At 36.5% G+C, this 17396-nt stretch overlaps 1 protein-coding gene and 1 long non-coding RNA gene across 2 annotated transcripts in view; one reads left to right on the forward strand and one right to left on the reverse strand.

Annotated features, from left to right (window-relative positions):
- Positions 1–17396, forward strand: part of LOC129417650 (uncharacterized) — a 63743-nt gene that overhangs the window by 16764 nt on the left and 29583 nt on the right. The window contains exon 4 of the mRNA XM_073864786.1: positions 16694–16810. Within this exon, the coding sequence (XP_073720887.1) occupies positions 16694–16810 (117 nt within the window). The remainder of the gene's footprint in view (positions 1–16693; positions 16811–17396) is intronic.
- Positions 1–17396, reverse strand: part of LOC129417654 (uncharacterized) — a 69325-nt gene that overhangs the window by 934 nt on the left and 50995 nt on the right. The window lies entirely within an intron of this gene.

Genomic DNA, 17396 nt, shown 5'->3' on the forward strand with positions numbered 1-17396 from the left:
TAATCAAATGCCTTTGCTTTAAATCCACTTAATCCGGGCCGCATGTCATTCAGAAATACCGGCTTGTTGGCAAAATCTGTTAAACGCCACACTGATTTTTCAACAAAGTCCTCTAAAGGGCATAGAAGAAGAAGAATGGGATGAATGTGAACGATGGCACATGTATGTCACGGTGCAAGAGGGCTTTTTTAGCCGGTTAAAGGAGGTTTATCAAATAGTGCCACAGTCACAGCCCTTCCAACTTTTTATTGCCATTAAAGGCGGGGTGCATGATTTTTGTAAAACACGTGTAGCCAATCAGCAGTAAGGGGTGTGTCTACTAACCGATATCATTGCCTGGGTTGCTTATGTGTGGGGCGGGTCTATCAAAATAAGGTCCAGATTCTATTGGGGTAGGGGCATGTATGTTTAGGTGATTTCAAATGTCAACATTGGCTTTCAGAGATCATGCACCCCGCATTTAAAGTGAAATTACTGAATCTAAACATAAAAGCCTGAATTTGTTTTACCAAAAAAACGTCAGACGCACTTAGAGGGCTTTGCATCTGAACTCTTCATATTTTCCTTTAAAGAGTAACTAAACCCTAAACCAACTTTTTTTAGTTAATGATCTGTAAGAATTATGCTTTATTAGTGCTGTTCATTGATTTTAGTATGTTTTTTGACATTTGGGTATAAAGTGTTTCAATACTACAATATATGGTGTAAAAACGTCTGAGTACTGCCCTCTTCAGGTTGAACGGTGGCTACTGCAGTTTAATTTTCCTATTGGATGTTGGGTCCAAAAAATAACTCGTGACGTAAGCAGATTCAAGCTCACCACGCCCTTGTTATGATCTCATCACACACTAGTTCGTCCCCTTTATCTCCGTTGGGATCTGCCCACTTTTCTTGCATTTTTCAAATATTTCCAGTGGGTGGAGTCACGCTCTGACCAGGGGTTTAGTTACACTTTAAAGCATCTTTTACCATTTTGTTAGATTTTCCCAAAGCTGCCATCACAGTGGTGATATTGTTGTGGATTAAGTTGTAAAAAAATGACAGGAGGGTAACCCAGAGGAAGGTGGGGGGCACTGGGGTCACTTTTAGCTGGAGCCCCTCTCATGTAGGAAGCACAGCTGTTTTAGTAAACGATTTTTCACAGTCAGATTGAGTTGAGAGGACGTCATCGGTAAAGAGCTGGAGAACAATGCTGGTTTTCTCTTCCAAGTGAAGTCAGCTTTGTGTCCCCCTCCCCCTTCTCCCTCATTCCCTTTATCACTCTCTCTCCCCTCCCTCTCTTCCTTTTGGATACAGTGCAGGACTTTATTATGCTCTTGGTATTTCTGGGTTTGTGTGTCAGTAGTGTTACACACCGACCATGTATAATAGGATTTTTTTTTTTTTTTTTTTTTTATATAGTGCAAACACAGAAAGTGACTCTATTTACATGTGGTAAATAACAATGAATAGAACAAAACGGGAAAAAAAAACAAAAAACAAAAAAAACAGATAAGACAAACAAATAATAAATACAGCCATTGCCCATACATAATATGTTGTAAGTATATGTGTGTGTAAAGAATGAGGGGATATTTAGAGTAATGCATACACGTTGAACAGTAGGTAATCCAATTAATAGATACATTTAGATAAATTCATACGGTTAGAATAGAGGTAGAAAGAAAGAGGAAAAAAAAATAATAATAATTATTTTATAATAATAATAATAATTAATAATTAATTATTTTATAATAATAATAATAAAAAATATATATATATATACCAATAAATAAAAAGGGGGAGGTAGCACAAACAGAGGGGTTGAAAGATGAGGAAAATACATACACCACAAGCACCTAGCCTTGTGTGTTTTGAGGTATTGGGGACAGATGTGGCATCGGGCCCAAGGAGCAGCCCCTCATGGTCCCATAGGGTAGTTCCAACCTCAGGCCTACCCTGTTTTGTTTGAATAATGATAAATGAAAAATGAAAACCTCTAATGTGTGGTGCATTTAAAAAAATGGACATGCAGTGGAGATCCAGACCCGGGTAGTGGTCAGGTCAACACACACGTCACACTTACCCTATGTTATATTTGTAATATTAGGTTGATATTGAATTAATATGTCGATCAAGAAATCTACTGGTGTTTAGTGCATTAAAAACAGTGTGATGTGCAGTGCCGAACCAGGTCATAGTAAAGCCCTTGCCAGCACACACGCCACACTTGCCCTATATTTTGGTTATGGTGTCGATATTATATTTTTAAAGTGTTTTAATAATAGCAATAATAATAATAATAATAATGATAATTATAAACGGAGGAGGCACGAAAAGCTGGGTCAGACTGAGGCTGGGAATAGAAGAGGAAAGATTATGGGGACAACCAGGTGGCAATTTCCTCAAACTCAATGCCACATCCATCCACCATCATCAGGCAGAAAATCAGAGGAGAGAAAAAAAAAAAAAAAAAAGGGGGGGGGGACTGGGGACAGAAGGAAGATGGGGGAAAAGAGAATGAAATGTCGATATGTTTATAATCAGTACAATATTAATAATTATAATAATTAATTGATACTACTAATAACGTTATCAATGTCTCTCCCTCTTCTCAGAAATGTGTTTGGGGGAGAAAATGAGAAAAGCAACAATAATAATGTCAAAAACAATAATACTACTAGTAATAATAATGATAATAACAATATACTTTTTTTTTAAATAGATAATTAATTAAATAGAAGAGTGAGGAGGGAGTATAGATCCATGTAGTAGTGTAAATAATAACAATAAATACAAAAAAAATAATGGACAATATATATTATGATTTTATATTTATAAACAAGTATATTAGGCAAAAAAGGAAAAAGAAAAATGAGGAGGAGGAATGTGCGTGTATCCGGGTTCATATGTCTAGTAAACTGAAGTATTGTAAAAATGGGTTCCAGATGTCAGTGTCCAAGTTATCTGTGGATGTAGTTTTTTCTAATGTTATGTATTCTATAAGTGTATTGGTCCAGTGGTTAATATGTAGACAGTTTTTTGATTTCCAGTTTAATAAAATTATTTTTTTGGCGATAGTTAGAGAAATAAGTATAGTATTTTCATGTTTGAGTGGAAAGTTGTCTATTTCTGTAATATTGCCAAGCAAGCAAAGTGATGGGGAAAGAGGTATTCTACAGCCCATAATATTAGAGAGGTTTTTAATAACAGACATCCAGAATGAATAAACAGGTTGACAGGACCATATGGCATGAAAATAGTCATCTGTGCTTTGCGATGTACATTGTGAACAAATATCTGTGTCCCTCAGACCCATGTTAAACAGTTTTCTTTCAGTGATATGTGTCCTGTGAAGAGTTTTATATTGTATGAGCTGTAGATTTGTATTGGTAGTCATAGAGAATGTATTATTACAGATTTCCTTCCAGAGATCGGTATTGGAGGAGGACGCTAAATCTTTTTCCCATTTTGCCATTGGTGTTACTATTTTATCGTCATTAATTGATACGAGTTTATAAAGTTTAGATACTAATTTTTTGAATGTTGTAATTTTTAAGATTTCTTCCATTACCTGAGAGGGGTTAAGTGGATTATTAGTTATATTGATCTTCGATTTAATTATGGATTTAACTTGTTGATACTGAAGGAATTGTTCCACTCCAATACCGTATCTCTGGGTTAATATTTTAAATGATATGAATTTATTGTCCTGAAATAAGTGATTAAGATGAGTAATTCCTTTTTGTTGCCATAGGGGAAAATATATAGGTTTATTACTTATTTGAAAATCCGGGTTGTGCCAAATTGGAGTATGTCTCGATGGTGTTAGTGATGAATTAGTAATTTTATTAATTTTCCACCAGGCTGTTAAAGTCGAAGTGATTGTGATATTTTTAAAATAATGCAATTTTTTAATTGAAGTAGGTAAAAAGGGAAGATCTGCTATTGATGTGCTGTTGCATTGATTTTGTTCCAAATCTATCCATGATTTAGTGTAGTTATTTTTGTTAATCCATTTAATCATATATTGTAATTGGTTTGCTAAAAAGTAATGTTGAAAATTTGGAGCTTCTAGGCCACCTTGTAGTTTTGTTTTCTGTAATTTTGCCAGCGATATTTTAGGTGTTTTGTTTTTCCAGTAAAAATGAGAAATTAATGTATCTAATGTTTTAAACCATTTATCTGTGGGTGTTACTGGGAGCATTGAGAATAGATAGTTCATTTGTGGTAAAATCTTCATTTTGACTGTAGCTATGCGGCCAATAAGTGATAATGGGAGGTTAGTCCAGCGTTTGAGATCATCAGTAATTTTCTTTAAAATGGGTGAATAATTAAGATTAAATAACTCTGACAGTTTGGACGAAATATTGATACCCAAATATGTAATGTTGCCCGTGTGGAGCGGGAGAGACTTATTATGAGCTGTAGAATCCCATGCGTCTTCGGAGAGAGGTAGTATGGTTGATTTGGTCCAGTTAATTGTGTAATCGGAAATCTTGGAGTAGGTATTAATACAGGGCTCTAGAGTGCGACCAATTTGGTCGCACATGCGACCTAATTTCTCAATGGTGCGACTTAAAAAAATATCAGGTCGCACTGGTGCGACCAGGAGTTCGAGGGAAAAAGCCATGGTCCAGATCTACGTGTGTGTACGTTTAAAAATGCGTGTGCGCTCCAGTCAGAGAGAGAGAGAGAGAGAGAGAGAGAGAGAGAGAGAGAGAGAGAGAGAGAGAGAGAGAGGTGAGTCCATCAGATAAACAGAGTGGATGTAGCCGCGGATTATAAGAGAAGAGGAAAAGAACGATTGACAACTTTTTGGTTAAGAATGTTAAGTTGCCTGATCCGTCCGAAGATCAAAACCAATGCTCTGACATCAACCTCCCGTCACATCAGGTCCGAACCCGAAGACGGAATTAGGTAATGAGCCTCTTACAATCGAGTCAGAGCCAAAGCATAATTCTTTTGAAGAAAATTATTTGAACGTAACCCCGAACAGCAATGTCGCGTGCCGTGCGCCAAATTTATAGAAAAAAGCCAGTAGTCAGGACCGCCGTTTTCTTCATAACCTTACTTCCAAATCGCTATCACCGCCCTGCCAGACTGTCTTAAATAGAGACATAAGTTAATTCCTTGATTTGCGTTGTTGATTCATTTATAAATAATTCCCCCAAGGGTTTAGTTTATGCGCAAAAAGCATTAAAATGAATAGAACATGATGATTACATCTTTCTTTTGTGAAAAAATAATAAAATAAATAAGCCAACATGAAATGTGTTTAACTTAAATATTAGCAAATTGACAAAACAAATTCAAAAGTAGCATATAGCCTATATGAGTTTATTTATTGTGTGACGCGCTCCAAATCCGATGCAGCACAAAAAACTTTTTTATGCAATCTCATCACGCGTTTCATGCCATCACCGGCACGGGTTTACGCAGGGCAGCGAGAAAAATACATTAAACTTTAAACATTAACATACTACTTGAGTTTTTTTGGACATCTCTTTGGAATCACTGCAATCATATCATCAACTTAAAAGGTATAAATATAAGCGCAGCGCTTATGAGTGTTCAAACACTGCTGACCGCTCAGCTGTCAATCTGCCGACCCTCACAAAGTTTCACATTAAATGTTAATATATTTGTCCAGTCAAGGTCCTGTGCTTATTTCTGTCAATGTTCTGCATGAAAATCTTTAAAGGTTTCTACTTTGCGATTTGCGGTGCGGCCGGTCGCAGTCTTTATGTAAAACGGGCGGGGATGAAATAAATTGATGCTGATGTCGGATAACGGGTCAAGTGTTATTTCAATCGCGTGGTTATCAAACAGGACTGTGCATGACTCGTATAAGGAAAATTATAAAATAGCCTACATGTTTATATTCTGTATTAAACCATCATGGGCGCCAAACTTGCGGTGTTAAAGGGACAGTTCACCCAAAAATGAAAATTCTGTCATCATTAACTCTCCCTCATTTTGTTACAAACCTGTATAAATTTCTTTGTTCTGATAAACACGAAGCAAGATATTTTGAGGAATGTTAATAACCAAACCAAGCATGAGCCCCATTCACTTCTAGGAAAAAAATACTATGGAAGTGAATGGGGCTCATGAATGGTTTGGTTACCAACATTCCTCAAAATAGTTTCATTCATGTTCACCAGAACAAAGACATTTATACAGGTTTGTAACAACATGAGAGTGAGTAAATTATGACAGAATTTTCATTTTTGGGTGAACTATAAATCCGATGCGGTCAAAAATTAGGGTGCACCTAACTTTTGTGCTGGTGCACCTAAGAAAAAATGTTAGGCGCACCAGTGCAACCAGTGCAAAAAGTTAGTCTAGAGCCCTGTATTAATAATTTTAAAGGTTTCTTCTAATGAGGTATGCGGGTCTTGTAAACATAATAATAGATCGTCTGCATATAGACATATCTTGTGTTCTTTATTTAAATCTTGTATTCCTTTAATTTTATTATTTTGTCTAATTGCTGCCGCCAGTGGTTCTATAAAGATAGCAAATAAGGAAGGAGAGAGAGGACATCCCTGTCTGGTTCCGCGATTAAGTGTAAATTTTTTGGACGTGATACCGTTTGTGGTGATTGTGGCCATAGGTGAAGTATATAATATTTTTATCCATTGAATAAACGAGTCTCCAAAGCCAAATTTGTGTAGAGCGTTAAATAGAAATGTCCAATTTACTTTATCGAATGCTTTTTCGGCATCGAGTGATACAATTATAGATTTAGTTTGTTTTTGTTGGGCAAGGTTAATCAAGTTGAATAATCTACGGATGTTATCTGAGGCATTTCTGTTTTTAATAAAGCCAGTTTGATCCTGATGAATTAATGTTGGAATGACTGACTCAATTCTTTTAGCTAATGCTTTAGTTATAATTTTTAAATCTGTGTTTATTAATGATAGCGGACGATAACTGGTAGGATACATTGGATCTTTATTTGGTTTTAACAAAAGAGTCATGTTGGCTGTGTTCATATGTGTCGGTATTGTGGACGTGCTCTTTATTTCTGCGACAACTTTACAAAATAGCGGTGATAAAATTTGCCAGAAGTGTTTATAGAATTCAGCTGGTAAACCGTCGGGACCGGGTGATTTATTATTAGGCATATTGTCTAAGGCTTTACTTAGTTCCTGTTTTGTGAGGGGTGCATCTAATACATTTGCCTGTTCTTTTGTTAGTTTTGGCAGTTGTATGTCTTTCAAGAAATTATCTATTTCCGTTTCGCCTGGGTTGTGGTCAGAGGAGTATAATTTATAGTAGAAAGTTCGAAATATGTTATTAATTTCTTGTGGGTTCTGAGTAGTTGTCCCTGATTCAGTGAACATGGATGGGATAATTGCTTTTTCTTTTTTCCGTTTTAATTGATTTGCTAGATATTTACCAATTTTATTACTATATTGGTATTGTTGATATTTAAGTTGATGTATAATGAACTGGGTTTTTTTTATTTATAATACTATTAAGTTCTGTTTTAAGTTTATTCAGTTCGCATAATATTGTTTCACTGTGGTTAGAAGAATAACTATCATTAAGTTGTTTAATTTTTTGTTCCAGATTAGTTTCTAATTGCTGTTGTTGCTTTTTCTTGTATGATGAGTATGATATTATTTTCCCTGTAATCACTGCTTTACCCGTTTCCCATAATAGTGATGATGATATATCTGGAGACTCGTTTATATCCAGAAAGGACGCCCACTCTCTCCTGATCAAACTGTTAAAGTCAGGGTCATGAAGTAATGAAGTATTGAAACGCCATCTACTAGATGATTTAATGCAAGATGGAGAGTTTAGCGTAAGAGAAATTGGAGCGTGATCGCTAATTATAATTGGGTGAATTGTAGTTTCTTTTACATGTTGTGTAAATGAGTTACTGATGAGGAAAAGATCAATTTGTGAATAAGACTGATGAAAAGGGGAAAAATAGGTGTAATTTCTCAGAAAAGGGTTGTTTATCCATGTATAATAGGATTCATCACTTTGCATATAAGATATTTCAGTGACGCACAAATTTGAAAGAGAGATTTGATGCATTTAGATTTCAAATAAGACACAATAATATAAAAACATATTTAAAACGGCATTAAATGTGAAATGTGGGACTTTTAGAAGGATCTATTGACATAAATGCAATATAATATACATAACTATATTATCAGTGGTGTATAAAGACCCTACAAAGTGAACTGGATTGTTTTTATTACCTTAGAATGAGCCGTTCTTATCTACATACACCGCGGGTCTCCTTACATGGAAGACGGCATTTCGCGACTCCATGTTTCTACGGTAGATCTATTTTCTATAGATCGCGTTTTGTTACTACATTGTCTCAGACGAGGATGTGTTTGTCCTGTGGGGGCTACCGTAGCTTTTCTATGCATTTTGAAAGGGAGGAGGGAGCTGTGGACTGAGCCGTTGGTTGCAATTCACAGTCTCACTGCTAGGTGCCGCTAAAAGTCCCACATTGCACCTTTAAAGGAATAATTCACAAACTATAAGTGTGCTTTCACACCAGACGCAGAAGAGGCGGCAAAAACACACTATCTGCGCGTAGTTGGACGCTTGAACAATTTGAGTTTACTCGCTTCATTCGCGCAGGAAATTTGTGTCATTTGAGACATTCACGCATAAATTTTAGGGATGTGCATCGATGCATCGTGGTTCCATTAAAAAGACCTGTCTAAAAACGATTCTGAATCGTAAGGCTCCGATTCAGTGTTTCATGCACAGCTTGTGCATGTAGTACGGCTCCGTGATCAGTAGGAAGTCCTTATCAATCTAAAAATCACTACGAGTTTGAGTCGTTTATAACGTGCATTTAAAAAAGCAACATTTGTCAAACACAAACATTTAAAATATTCTCTATTATCATGAAAATACCTGAAACAATCTGAAGAACAGCGATATGTCTCTAGGTATTTCCTGGAATAGCGTTTGTAATGATACTTCTTCTGTGGCACAAATGGAGTTTCTGCACGAAAGCGCCCTCTGGCTTTTGAATGTGGCAGCATTTCACCGTAATTCATTCAAATTCATTCATTGAGAAAACGCGCATTTGCCCGATTAATTGTCACAACCCTAATAAATTTGCGTCATGGGAGGGGCTTATATTGTTCAAATTGTGTAAACTTACCAGATTGTTCGATTCCCTTCACTTACTTCCTTCCAAACATGATCCTTTTAATTCCTATCAAAGTACGAAGATGTCTGGTGTAGCGATGATTATTGTCCTCCATTTTTGTTCTGTTTTTCTGCCTCCGCTTACTTCACTGCTAGAGCAAGCTCCTGATTGGTTAACGCGGCGCGAAAATCCGCCAAAGTTCGAGCGGATCACGTGGCAATGCTCAATTCGTGCAGAACGCAGGATGCCTATTCGCAGCTTTGCATTTACATAACATGTAACTCACTCACGCTTGCCGCCTCTACTCGTCTGGTGTGAATGCACCATAAGAATGACAACTCTATGACACATGTTGTTGGTTGTGGCTAAAAGGCATACAGCTACGGCCAAAATCTTGTGAAATCTCGCTGGATGAGCGCGGTTTTATCCAAACCTAACCGTAAAACCTACATCTCCAAGATTTGGATGTAGCTGTATCCCCTCTAGCCAGAACCTAAGTTGTTCCAGACCAGAAATTGGTACATTTAGGTGTCTGTCCAGGTTTGCTACCAAGCAACATTGGTTTTGTTGTGTCTAAAATGGGTATAAGCATATTCACAGCATGGTTTGTAGCTTGACAGCCCCTGGTCACTATATGCTTTTTTGCATGGGATAGAACTGGGTGAACCTTGGGCGGGTTTAGAACAACATAAGAGTGAGTAAATGATGACAGAATGACACAATTTTCATTTTTGGGTGAACGTTAGCTTTAGAAAAAGAATTTAATGCTACCATAGAGACCACATGTCTCTCTCTGTAACTGTAGCTTGGACTTTAAATCACACTTCTGTGCCTGTAGAAGTCATTTACCCTCATAAGAGCAGCTGCGCTTGGAGAACTTTACTAGAGTGGGAGGAGCAAAACTTCATTGGTTTTGTTCCAGTTGCCCCAATGGCCAATCGCAGTAACATTTACTGGCTTGTTGAAAAATAAAGACTTTACTGCAATCTCTCTCTCTCTCTCTCTCTTTCTCTCTCATGCTGTCTATCTCTTGTTCTGTAGTTCTTTCTCTTTTGGTAGGCTGTCCCTGTGTAGCCTGTGGAATTCCCTGACCTCTTTCCCTCTCCGTGCTTATATGACCCACAAAATGTCTGTGAAAGTATGACAAATGGGAAGCGAGCTGAATCTCTGCCAGTGAGCTCAGTGGGTCTCTCTCCCACAGTCTCCTCCACCAGTCTCTGTTTGTGTCCCATTTAACCCATTCCTTTACATTCACATGACGCTACAAACAGGATATCCAACTCAAAACATGAAACTTAACTATCACAGTGTAACACTTCAGTATGGGGAACACATATTCCTTAATAAGTACAGACTTTGCCTCAATAAACTATATACTTAGTTCGGTAGTTGTTGTATACCCATATGTGTTGTTGGGGCCATTTATGACCATTTTTGTTATTTTTTAGTGTTAATTTGGCCACAACTTTCAAATGGAATGATTTTGGTTACAAATCTTACACTTAAGAAAATGCTTTGAAATATTTCAAAAACTTTATAAGCTTATACCTTATACCGTGGGCAAATTTACTACCCTTATGTGTTGTTAGTGGCCAAAAATGGCCACTAAATTACACTGCTGTAAAAATGTATCGAAAACTCAAAATGCACAAAATGTATTTTTTGCATAAATCTGTTAATCAACCTCAGTTCTGACTAAAAAACTACCAAATGTTTTCAAAAATTCCATGATTTTAACTCTTTCATTTCCAAGTGTCACTGATTTGGGAAAGAACACACAAAATGACCGATATTCAATATAAAAAGTGATTGTGGACTGGATTTTCTTTTACCTTTTTCACAGTCTTGGGCATGCCAAAGATTAGTAAAAACATTGGCTTTGATGCATTTTTAGTTTTTGTGCAGCATCAGATTTTATTTTTTTCTTCCTCATTTATTGTTTGTGGCTATTTTTGCCCCATTGACTTCCATTATAAAAAAAAATTTGATTGCAGAGCCATGACATCTTATTATCATGCAATTTTGATTCTTTTTGGTTTTACCTTTTGCAAAGAGGTATAATTTGTCATTTTAACTGTTGATCACCATGTGGCACCATTAACCCTTTAGTAGGCATGCACAAAAAAACAGAGCTTAAATTCTGGCTTGTACATTGAGTTATATGGACTATAACAGCATATTGTGTGTGTGTTCTCCACGTAAAAACTAGAAAGAGGGGTGACGTATTGGTGTGTGGTCTGGAACGACCCTCGCCTTGGACAGGCAGTCCCCATGAAATCTTAGAAGAAGCTAGGAGTTTTGGGTTGCTATTAAGAAGGCCACATTAAAGAGCAGTGCCTTACCATAGCTTTCCACACACTGATTATAGACTTTAAGACTCTAAAGTGGGCGTATTACACTTTTCTTAATGGCGTGGAGTTTCTCTCTGCCTTCCGTATACTTAAGTGTTCGCTTAGAGGTTAAAACTGAGCCGCTGATACAGGTGGTGTTTGTTATTAAAGACGTCATAGTTTGGCCTGTTGGACTCTTCCTTTAAAGATTCCCCTCCATGACAGCCTTTGGATTACATGTTGTATTAGGCAGTGACCTTCTCCTGGACAACATCCTTTTTAGAATCAGCTCTATATTCAGCTTTCCTCTTGTATTGTGACTGCAAGTGCATTTGTTTTTGTTTGTGGTACAAGGGGGAAAAAGGAGGAAAGCAAACATCTTGTGCTTTTGTCAAAGGTTTCCTCTGTGCACAATCATACGCACATGCAACTAGGCAATCTAAGATGGGCATTCACGCCCTGTTAATTAGAGTATTTAGTCTTGCAGGACTTGTTTTTAGGTGATGAACTGGCTCCATTTTGGCTAGAGTTTGAGCTCATAACTAGGCAACCCTCCAAAAATGAATTTTATCTATACCCTGTTTTGTTGTAGCATAGGCCAAGCTGACAATAGGCAATTGCATTGAGTACAAAGTTATTGTTATGCCTACATCACTACAGGGAAATATGAGTCCAACCACAATAGAGGGCACATAGCGCTTGCCAAATAAACACGGGCTACATCACAATTCACATATTTCTATTATGCACTAGAAATATACAGTATAGCAAGAGATTTCTGGCATCCTTGGAATTAAACCTACGACTTTTACGATGCTAATGCAATGCTTTACCAATTCAGCTATAGGAATAAGTTATCACATACAAATTACATGGTTTAAAAAATACATCCACACTAGTATACCATTTAGGCACCTCAGGCATAATTCTTCTAAGAATGTAGTGATCCGAAAAAAATATTTGTGCAGATGATTTAGAATGATGTCTGCCGATACCGATGATTTTGCTTTTTACAGTTTACAAACTACAATTCTGTTGTCATTGTCACCCATCAACATCACACAGCATACGTTTTGAGACATTTTTTCTGCCCCTTTTGATTGCCGGTCCTGATCATCGTCTGATGTCCAAAAATGGGAAAAATTGGTTTTCTGTCGATACCAGATATAGGCCAATGCATCCCTACTATTTTCCTTGCATTGTGGTCTGGCACACCACTTCCAATCTGGCATTTACATTTAGGATGAATAAATATACCAATAAACCAAAAAAGGTACAGTCTGTCTGATTAAAGTTTTGGGTAGTAGTTTCTACAGTCTTAGTTCAATACGACAGACACTAATCACTGATGTATTGCTGGTTAGGAGCTGTCTAAACTCCAGCAGTCACATTAAAGTAAAATTAAAAGGATGCCTCACTGCAGTCCTTCAACAGTGAAAAGTTAAGATGGACTCTAACTGGCTTCCCCAATGATTCTTTCAAGTTGAATAGTTAAGCCCAAGCTAATGAGAGTCAGACAGCAGCGGCTGATAGATGCTGATTCACACTCTCTACAGACAGCATCCCAATTAGCCTCCATTGAGACCCTACACAGAGCTTGCCAGGCCCCAGGACTCTTTTCATTTTAGCCAAACACATACCTGGGTTACAATGCCCTCAGAGAGTCTCTTGTATTGCTGACTCATTGGGTTTTCAATGGAAGGTCAAATTACTATCTTCCACACCTTTGGTACACAATAAGAAAGTATTGTATTAGTTTTATAGATTGCGCACATGAAGATGGACAAAGGTTTGTGAAATGCAAACGTTTGTTGGATACAGCATTATATGGGTGCTACTAATACCTTCTTTCAAAGTTGGCATTAGGGCAAAGCTCTTTGAATATCCTTTTGCAGTACCATTCACTGAGTAAATATTGGTAAGTTGAATAGTTACAGAAGTATAGTTTTGTTTGTTTTTGTCGTTTCATCACTCAGTGTATATAGAGGCTTTTCTTTAACTTATATTATTTATATTATTTTAATTGTTTTAATCCCCATAAAATTTTATACAATCGGGCCTATTATATAATATATCCTTTATAGACGGTTTCAGCAGTTACAACATAAACAAGCGGCTGTCGTGGTCCGCATGTAACTTCCGGTAAACTCCGCTAAGAATAAATAACAACAAAGTTCTTTAAACGTAGTTTATTTATATAACAAGCAAAAAAACAACACATAGATTACCTACACGAAAACATTTGTTATTTTCGACGAGGCATTTGTTCAAGAGATCAGTTTAGCAACTAGTCAGACCTTTAAAAAAAGAAACCGGAAGGTTTTTTCCCTCCTAGGACTTTTCCCTTTTGACTAAAAAAGGCGGGAGTTTTTTTCTCCAAGGTTTTTTTCAGCTGACATTGGCTTAACTTAGCAACCTCTTCTATATGTTACATTACTAAGCTCGCTAGTACAGTTTAATCTTAGGTGCTGTATTTTGCTGCTTATGTTGTCCATCAATTTTTCTGTGTTTTCTCCTGCATCCATTAATGTAAAGCTGCTTTAAAACAATTAAACAATTGTGAAAAGCGTTATAGAAATAAAATTGAATTTAATTGAATTATATTAATAACATAATTAGTTCATATTATTTAATGATACTGTTCTGCAGAATTAGAAAGTATGGCTGTCTATGTAACTCCGCTTCACATCAGGGTCCCAATCACCCTGTCAGGGGTTTATTTTGCGATAACAACTGTAATACAGCTGCCTGTTTATTACTGTATTATAAGTTTATATTAATAACATAATTATGTTTTTTTATGGGGGGATGCAGTAGATATCTGTTTGAGTTTAATTTAATTTAATTTTAATTTTTTAAATCATGTGCCTAATAATCTTTGTTTAAAAACATTAACCTCCTCTACGAAACCACCTCTCTTCACTTCCTGTCAATAGCAATGGCACAAGTGCGGAGCTATCGAAAACTTGTTTCTGTCCAGGAAAATAACGCAGCGATTAGCAATAAGCAACATGGCACAACTTCCAGCAATCCAATCAGTTCTCGATGGACAAAATCAAGTCCCACCCTACTTTTTCCCACTCCAAAAGCTGTTTGGATATACGTCGCGATACAGAAAAGACAATCCCTACTTCCATTTCATTTATACTTAAAGGTGCAGTGTGTAAATTTTAGCGGCATCTAGTGGTGAGGTTGTGAATTGCAACCAACGGTGTAGTCCACTGCTTACCCCTTGCTTTTGAAACACATAGAGAAGCTACGGTAGCTGCCACCAGACAAACATGTCATCGTCGGAGAAAACTTGGTAAAAAAATGTCTGTTAAGGGCTTCTGTAGAAAAATGGCAGCACAAAATGGTGACTTCCATGTAAGGGGACCCTCTTTGTATGTAGATAAAAAGGTCTCGTTCTAAGGTAATAAACACATAATGGTTCATTATGAAAGGTCTTTATACACCCCTGATAATATAGTTTTGTATATTATTTTGCATTTCTGTCAAGAGATCCTTCTAAAAATTACACACTGCACCTTTAATGTATAAACCCAAGCCCCGTCCCCCATGTTGAGAACCAGTGAGTTACACTATGAATATAGTCCTTGAAAAATAAAGATTGTGTTTAATGCATTAAACCATGTTACACCCAAATTATGAATTATTTGGAAAATTTTTACAATTAATTATTTATAAAACACTTTTTGCACTTAAATTTTTAAGTTTAATCAAATTGAATTTAAAATTAATTTAAACTTTTTTGACCCATGTAGAGTTGCAATAAATTATATAAAATAAAGTTGAATTAGCTTAAGTTATTTCATTATTTTTAGAATTTATAGCAACTCCTCACTAGTCAAGAAAGTTGAAATTAAATGTAAGTGCAAAAGGCTTTTTAACTGTGTATTATCACATCTTAAAAATTGAGTTTTTGCCCTAAAGTTAATTTTTCAAGGTCAAGTCTTTATCCTTTATGGACAAGACTTACTATCATACAATAAACAAATTTTCTGTGCTCTCTGAATGAGTTTGTTGGGTGAGTGTGATGGCAGATGATCTCTTTGTGTGTTTGTTTATTTGAGAGTAAGTGATGGAGTTGCTCTTTGAAGGCCACGAGCGTATGTTTGTGTATGTTTGTAGCACCGAGAATGTGCTGCATCTGTATGCCAGAGCTGCTCAGAGCATCTGGAGGTCAAACCTCTGCTGCTTTTATTGTAAGGTGAGAAGAAATGAAAACAATGAGACCTACTGCTGTCAGAGCTGCTTTCTATCCAACCCCACATAGACTGCTTTATTTTTCTGTCTCTTTCTCCTCAGTCTGTTGCTGATCTTCAAAATTCATTAAAGCTCTGTTGTTTAATAAAACCTCCTCTATAGAATGTCTATCTCAGCAGTACACTAAACTGGCATCTTGGTTAAAGGCAGTGGTTCTTAAACTTTTCACCCCCTGTGCAGGGTGCATCCTTTTGTACCCCCCCCCCCCCCCAAAAAAAAAAATTCATGACATAAAATAATCTCAAACTTAGAATTTTTAATTAAATAAAATATATTAAATGATACTAATGTTGGTTAGTGACCTTATTTTTCTGAGTTTTAATTACACAAAATTTATGATAAATTAATGTATTTCATAAAAGGTCATAAAACTGGGCCCCCCTGTAACATCTCGTACCCCCCAAGGGGGCCTGCCTCCCAGTTTGAGAACCACCAGTTAAAGGGATAGTTCACTTAGAAATGAAAGTTCTGTCCTTATTTACTTAGCTCATGTTGTTTTAAACCTGTATGAGTTTATTTGTTCTGTTGAACACAAAAGACAATATTTTGATAAATGACGGTAACTAACTACACAGTTGACAGTACCCATTGACTTCCATAGTAGAAAAACAAATACTATAAAAAGGTCAATGGGTACCGTCAACGGTGTGCTCACCATTATTTAGCAGAATATCTTCTTTTGAGTTCAACAGAATAAAAAAACTCATATAAGTATAGCATATACGTATTTGTATAGAAATATATACCACTAGACATCTACTATACACATCTATACATAGACCAGAGACTTGGTGGGTATGTTTTTTACTTTAGCCAGTAAAGAGATCACTAAAATTACAACTTTAACTGCATAGCAACACCTTGGCAACCACCCATAACACCTTAGCGTTATACCACTGTGCGTCTTTTTCAGTATGACATGCTTTGTGTATTTTCTAAGTGTGTAAGAAACTGTGACTCGCTCCTCCTCTAGGTGTTCCAGGACCTGGGCGTGTGTGTCCTGTCTGGGGCATCAGAGGGGTACAACGTTTGTCTATTTGCTTATGGACAGACGGGCTCAGGGAAAACATACACAATGATGGGCACTCCAGTAAGTAACACTGTTTATATGAGATATACTGCGGGTAAAATAAGTATTGAAAGCTTCACCGTTTTTCTCAGTTAAAATATTTTTAAAGGTGCTAATGACATGAAATTGATAGATGTCCATAAATTAAATTAAACATGACACAGGCAAAATAAATATATTTACTAAAAAAAAGGTGTTTCAAGTTCAAGTTCATTTATTTATAGAGCACATTTTAAAACAGCCACAAGACTGACCAAAGTGCTGAACATTAGAATCAAACCATAACCACAAAGGCAGAGAGAAAAACATATAAACGTAAAACCAAAGAAATAACAGCTACACAAAGACCAACTACACTATAATATGAATTGAGTGTTAATAGGCCAGATCAAACAAGTGTGTTTTTAAAAGAGACTTAAAAATGGATAGAGAAGGTGCCAGTCTGATCTCAAGCGGCAGATTGTTCCATAACCGAGGCCCTACCACAGAAAAAGCTTGATTTCCCTCTTCGTTTTAGTCTAGACTGAGGAACTTAAAGGCCCACTTTGGTTCACAACTAACTATATTAAAATAAATATCATTAAATCCTCAGTAAGTCTGCAGTAGT

This window comes from Misgurnus anguillicaudatus, unplaced genomic scaffold (genome assembly GCF_027580225.2).
Source record: "Misgurnus anguillicaudatus unplaced genomic scaffold, ASM2758022v2 HiC_scaffold_28, whole genome shotgun sequence".
NCBI classification, from domain to species: Eukaryota; Metazoa; Chordata; class Actinopteri; order Cypriniformes; family Cobitidae; genus Misgurnus; species Misgurnus anguillicaudatus.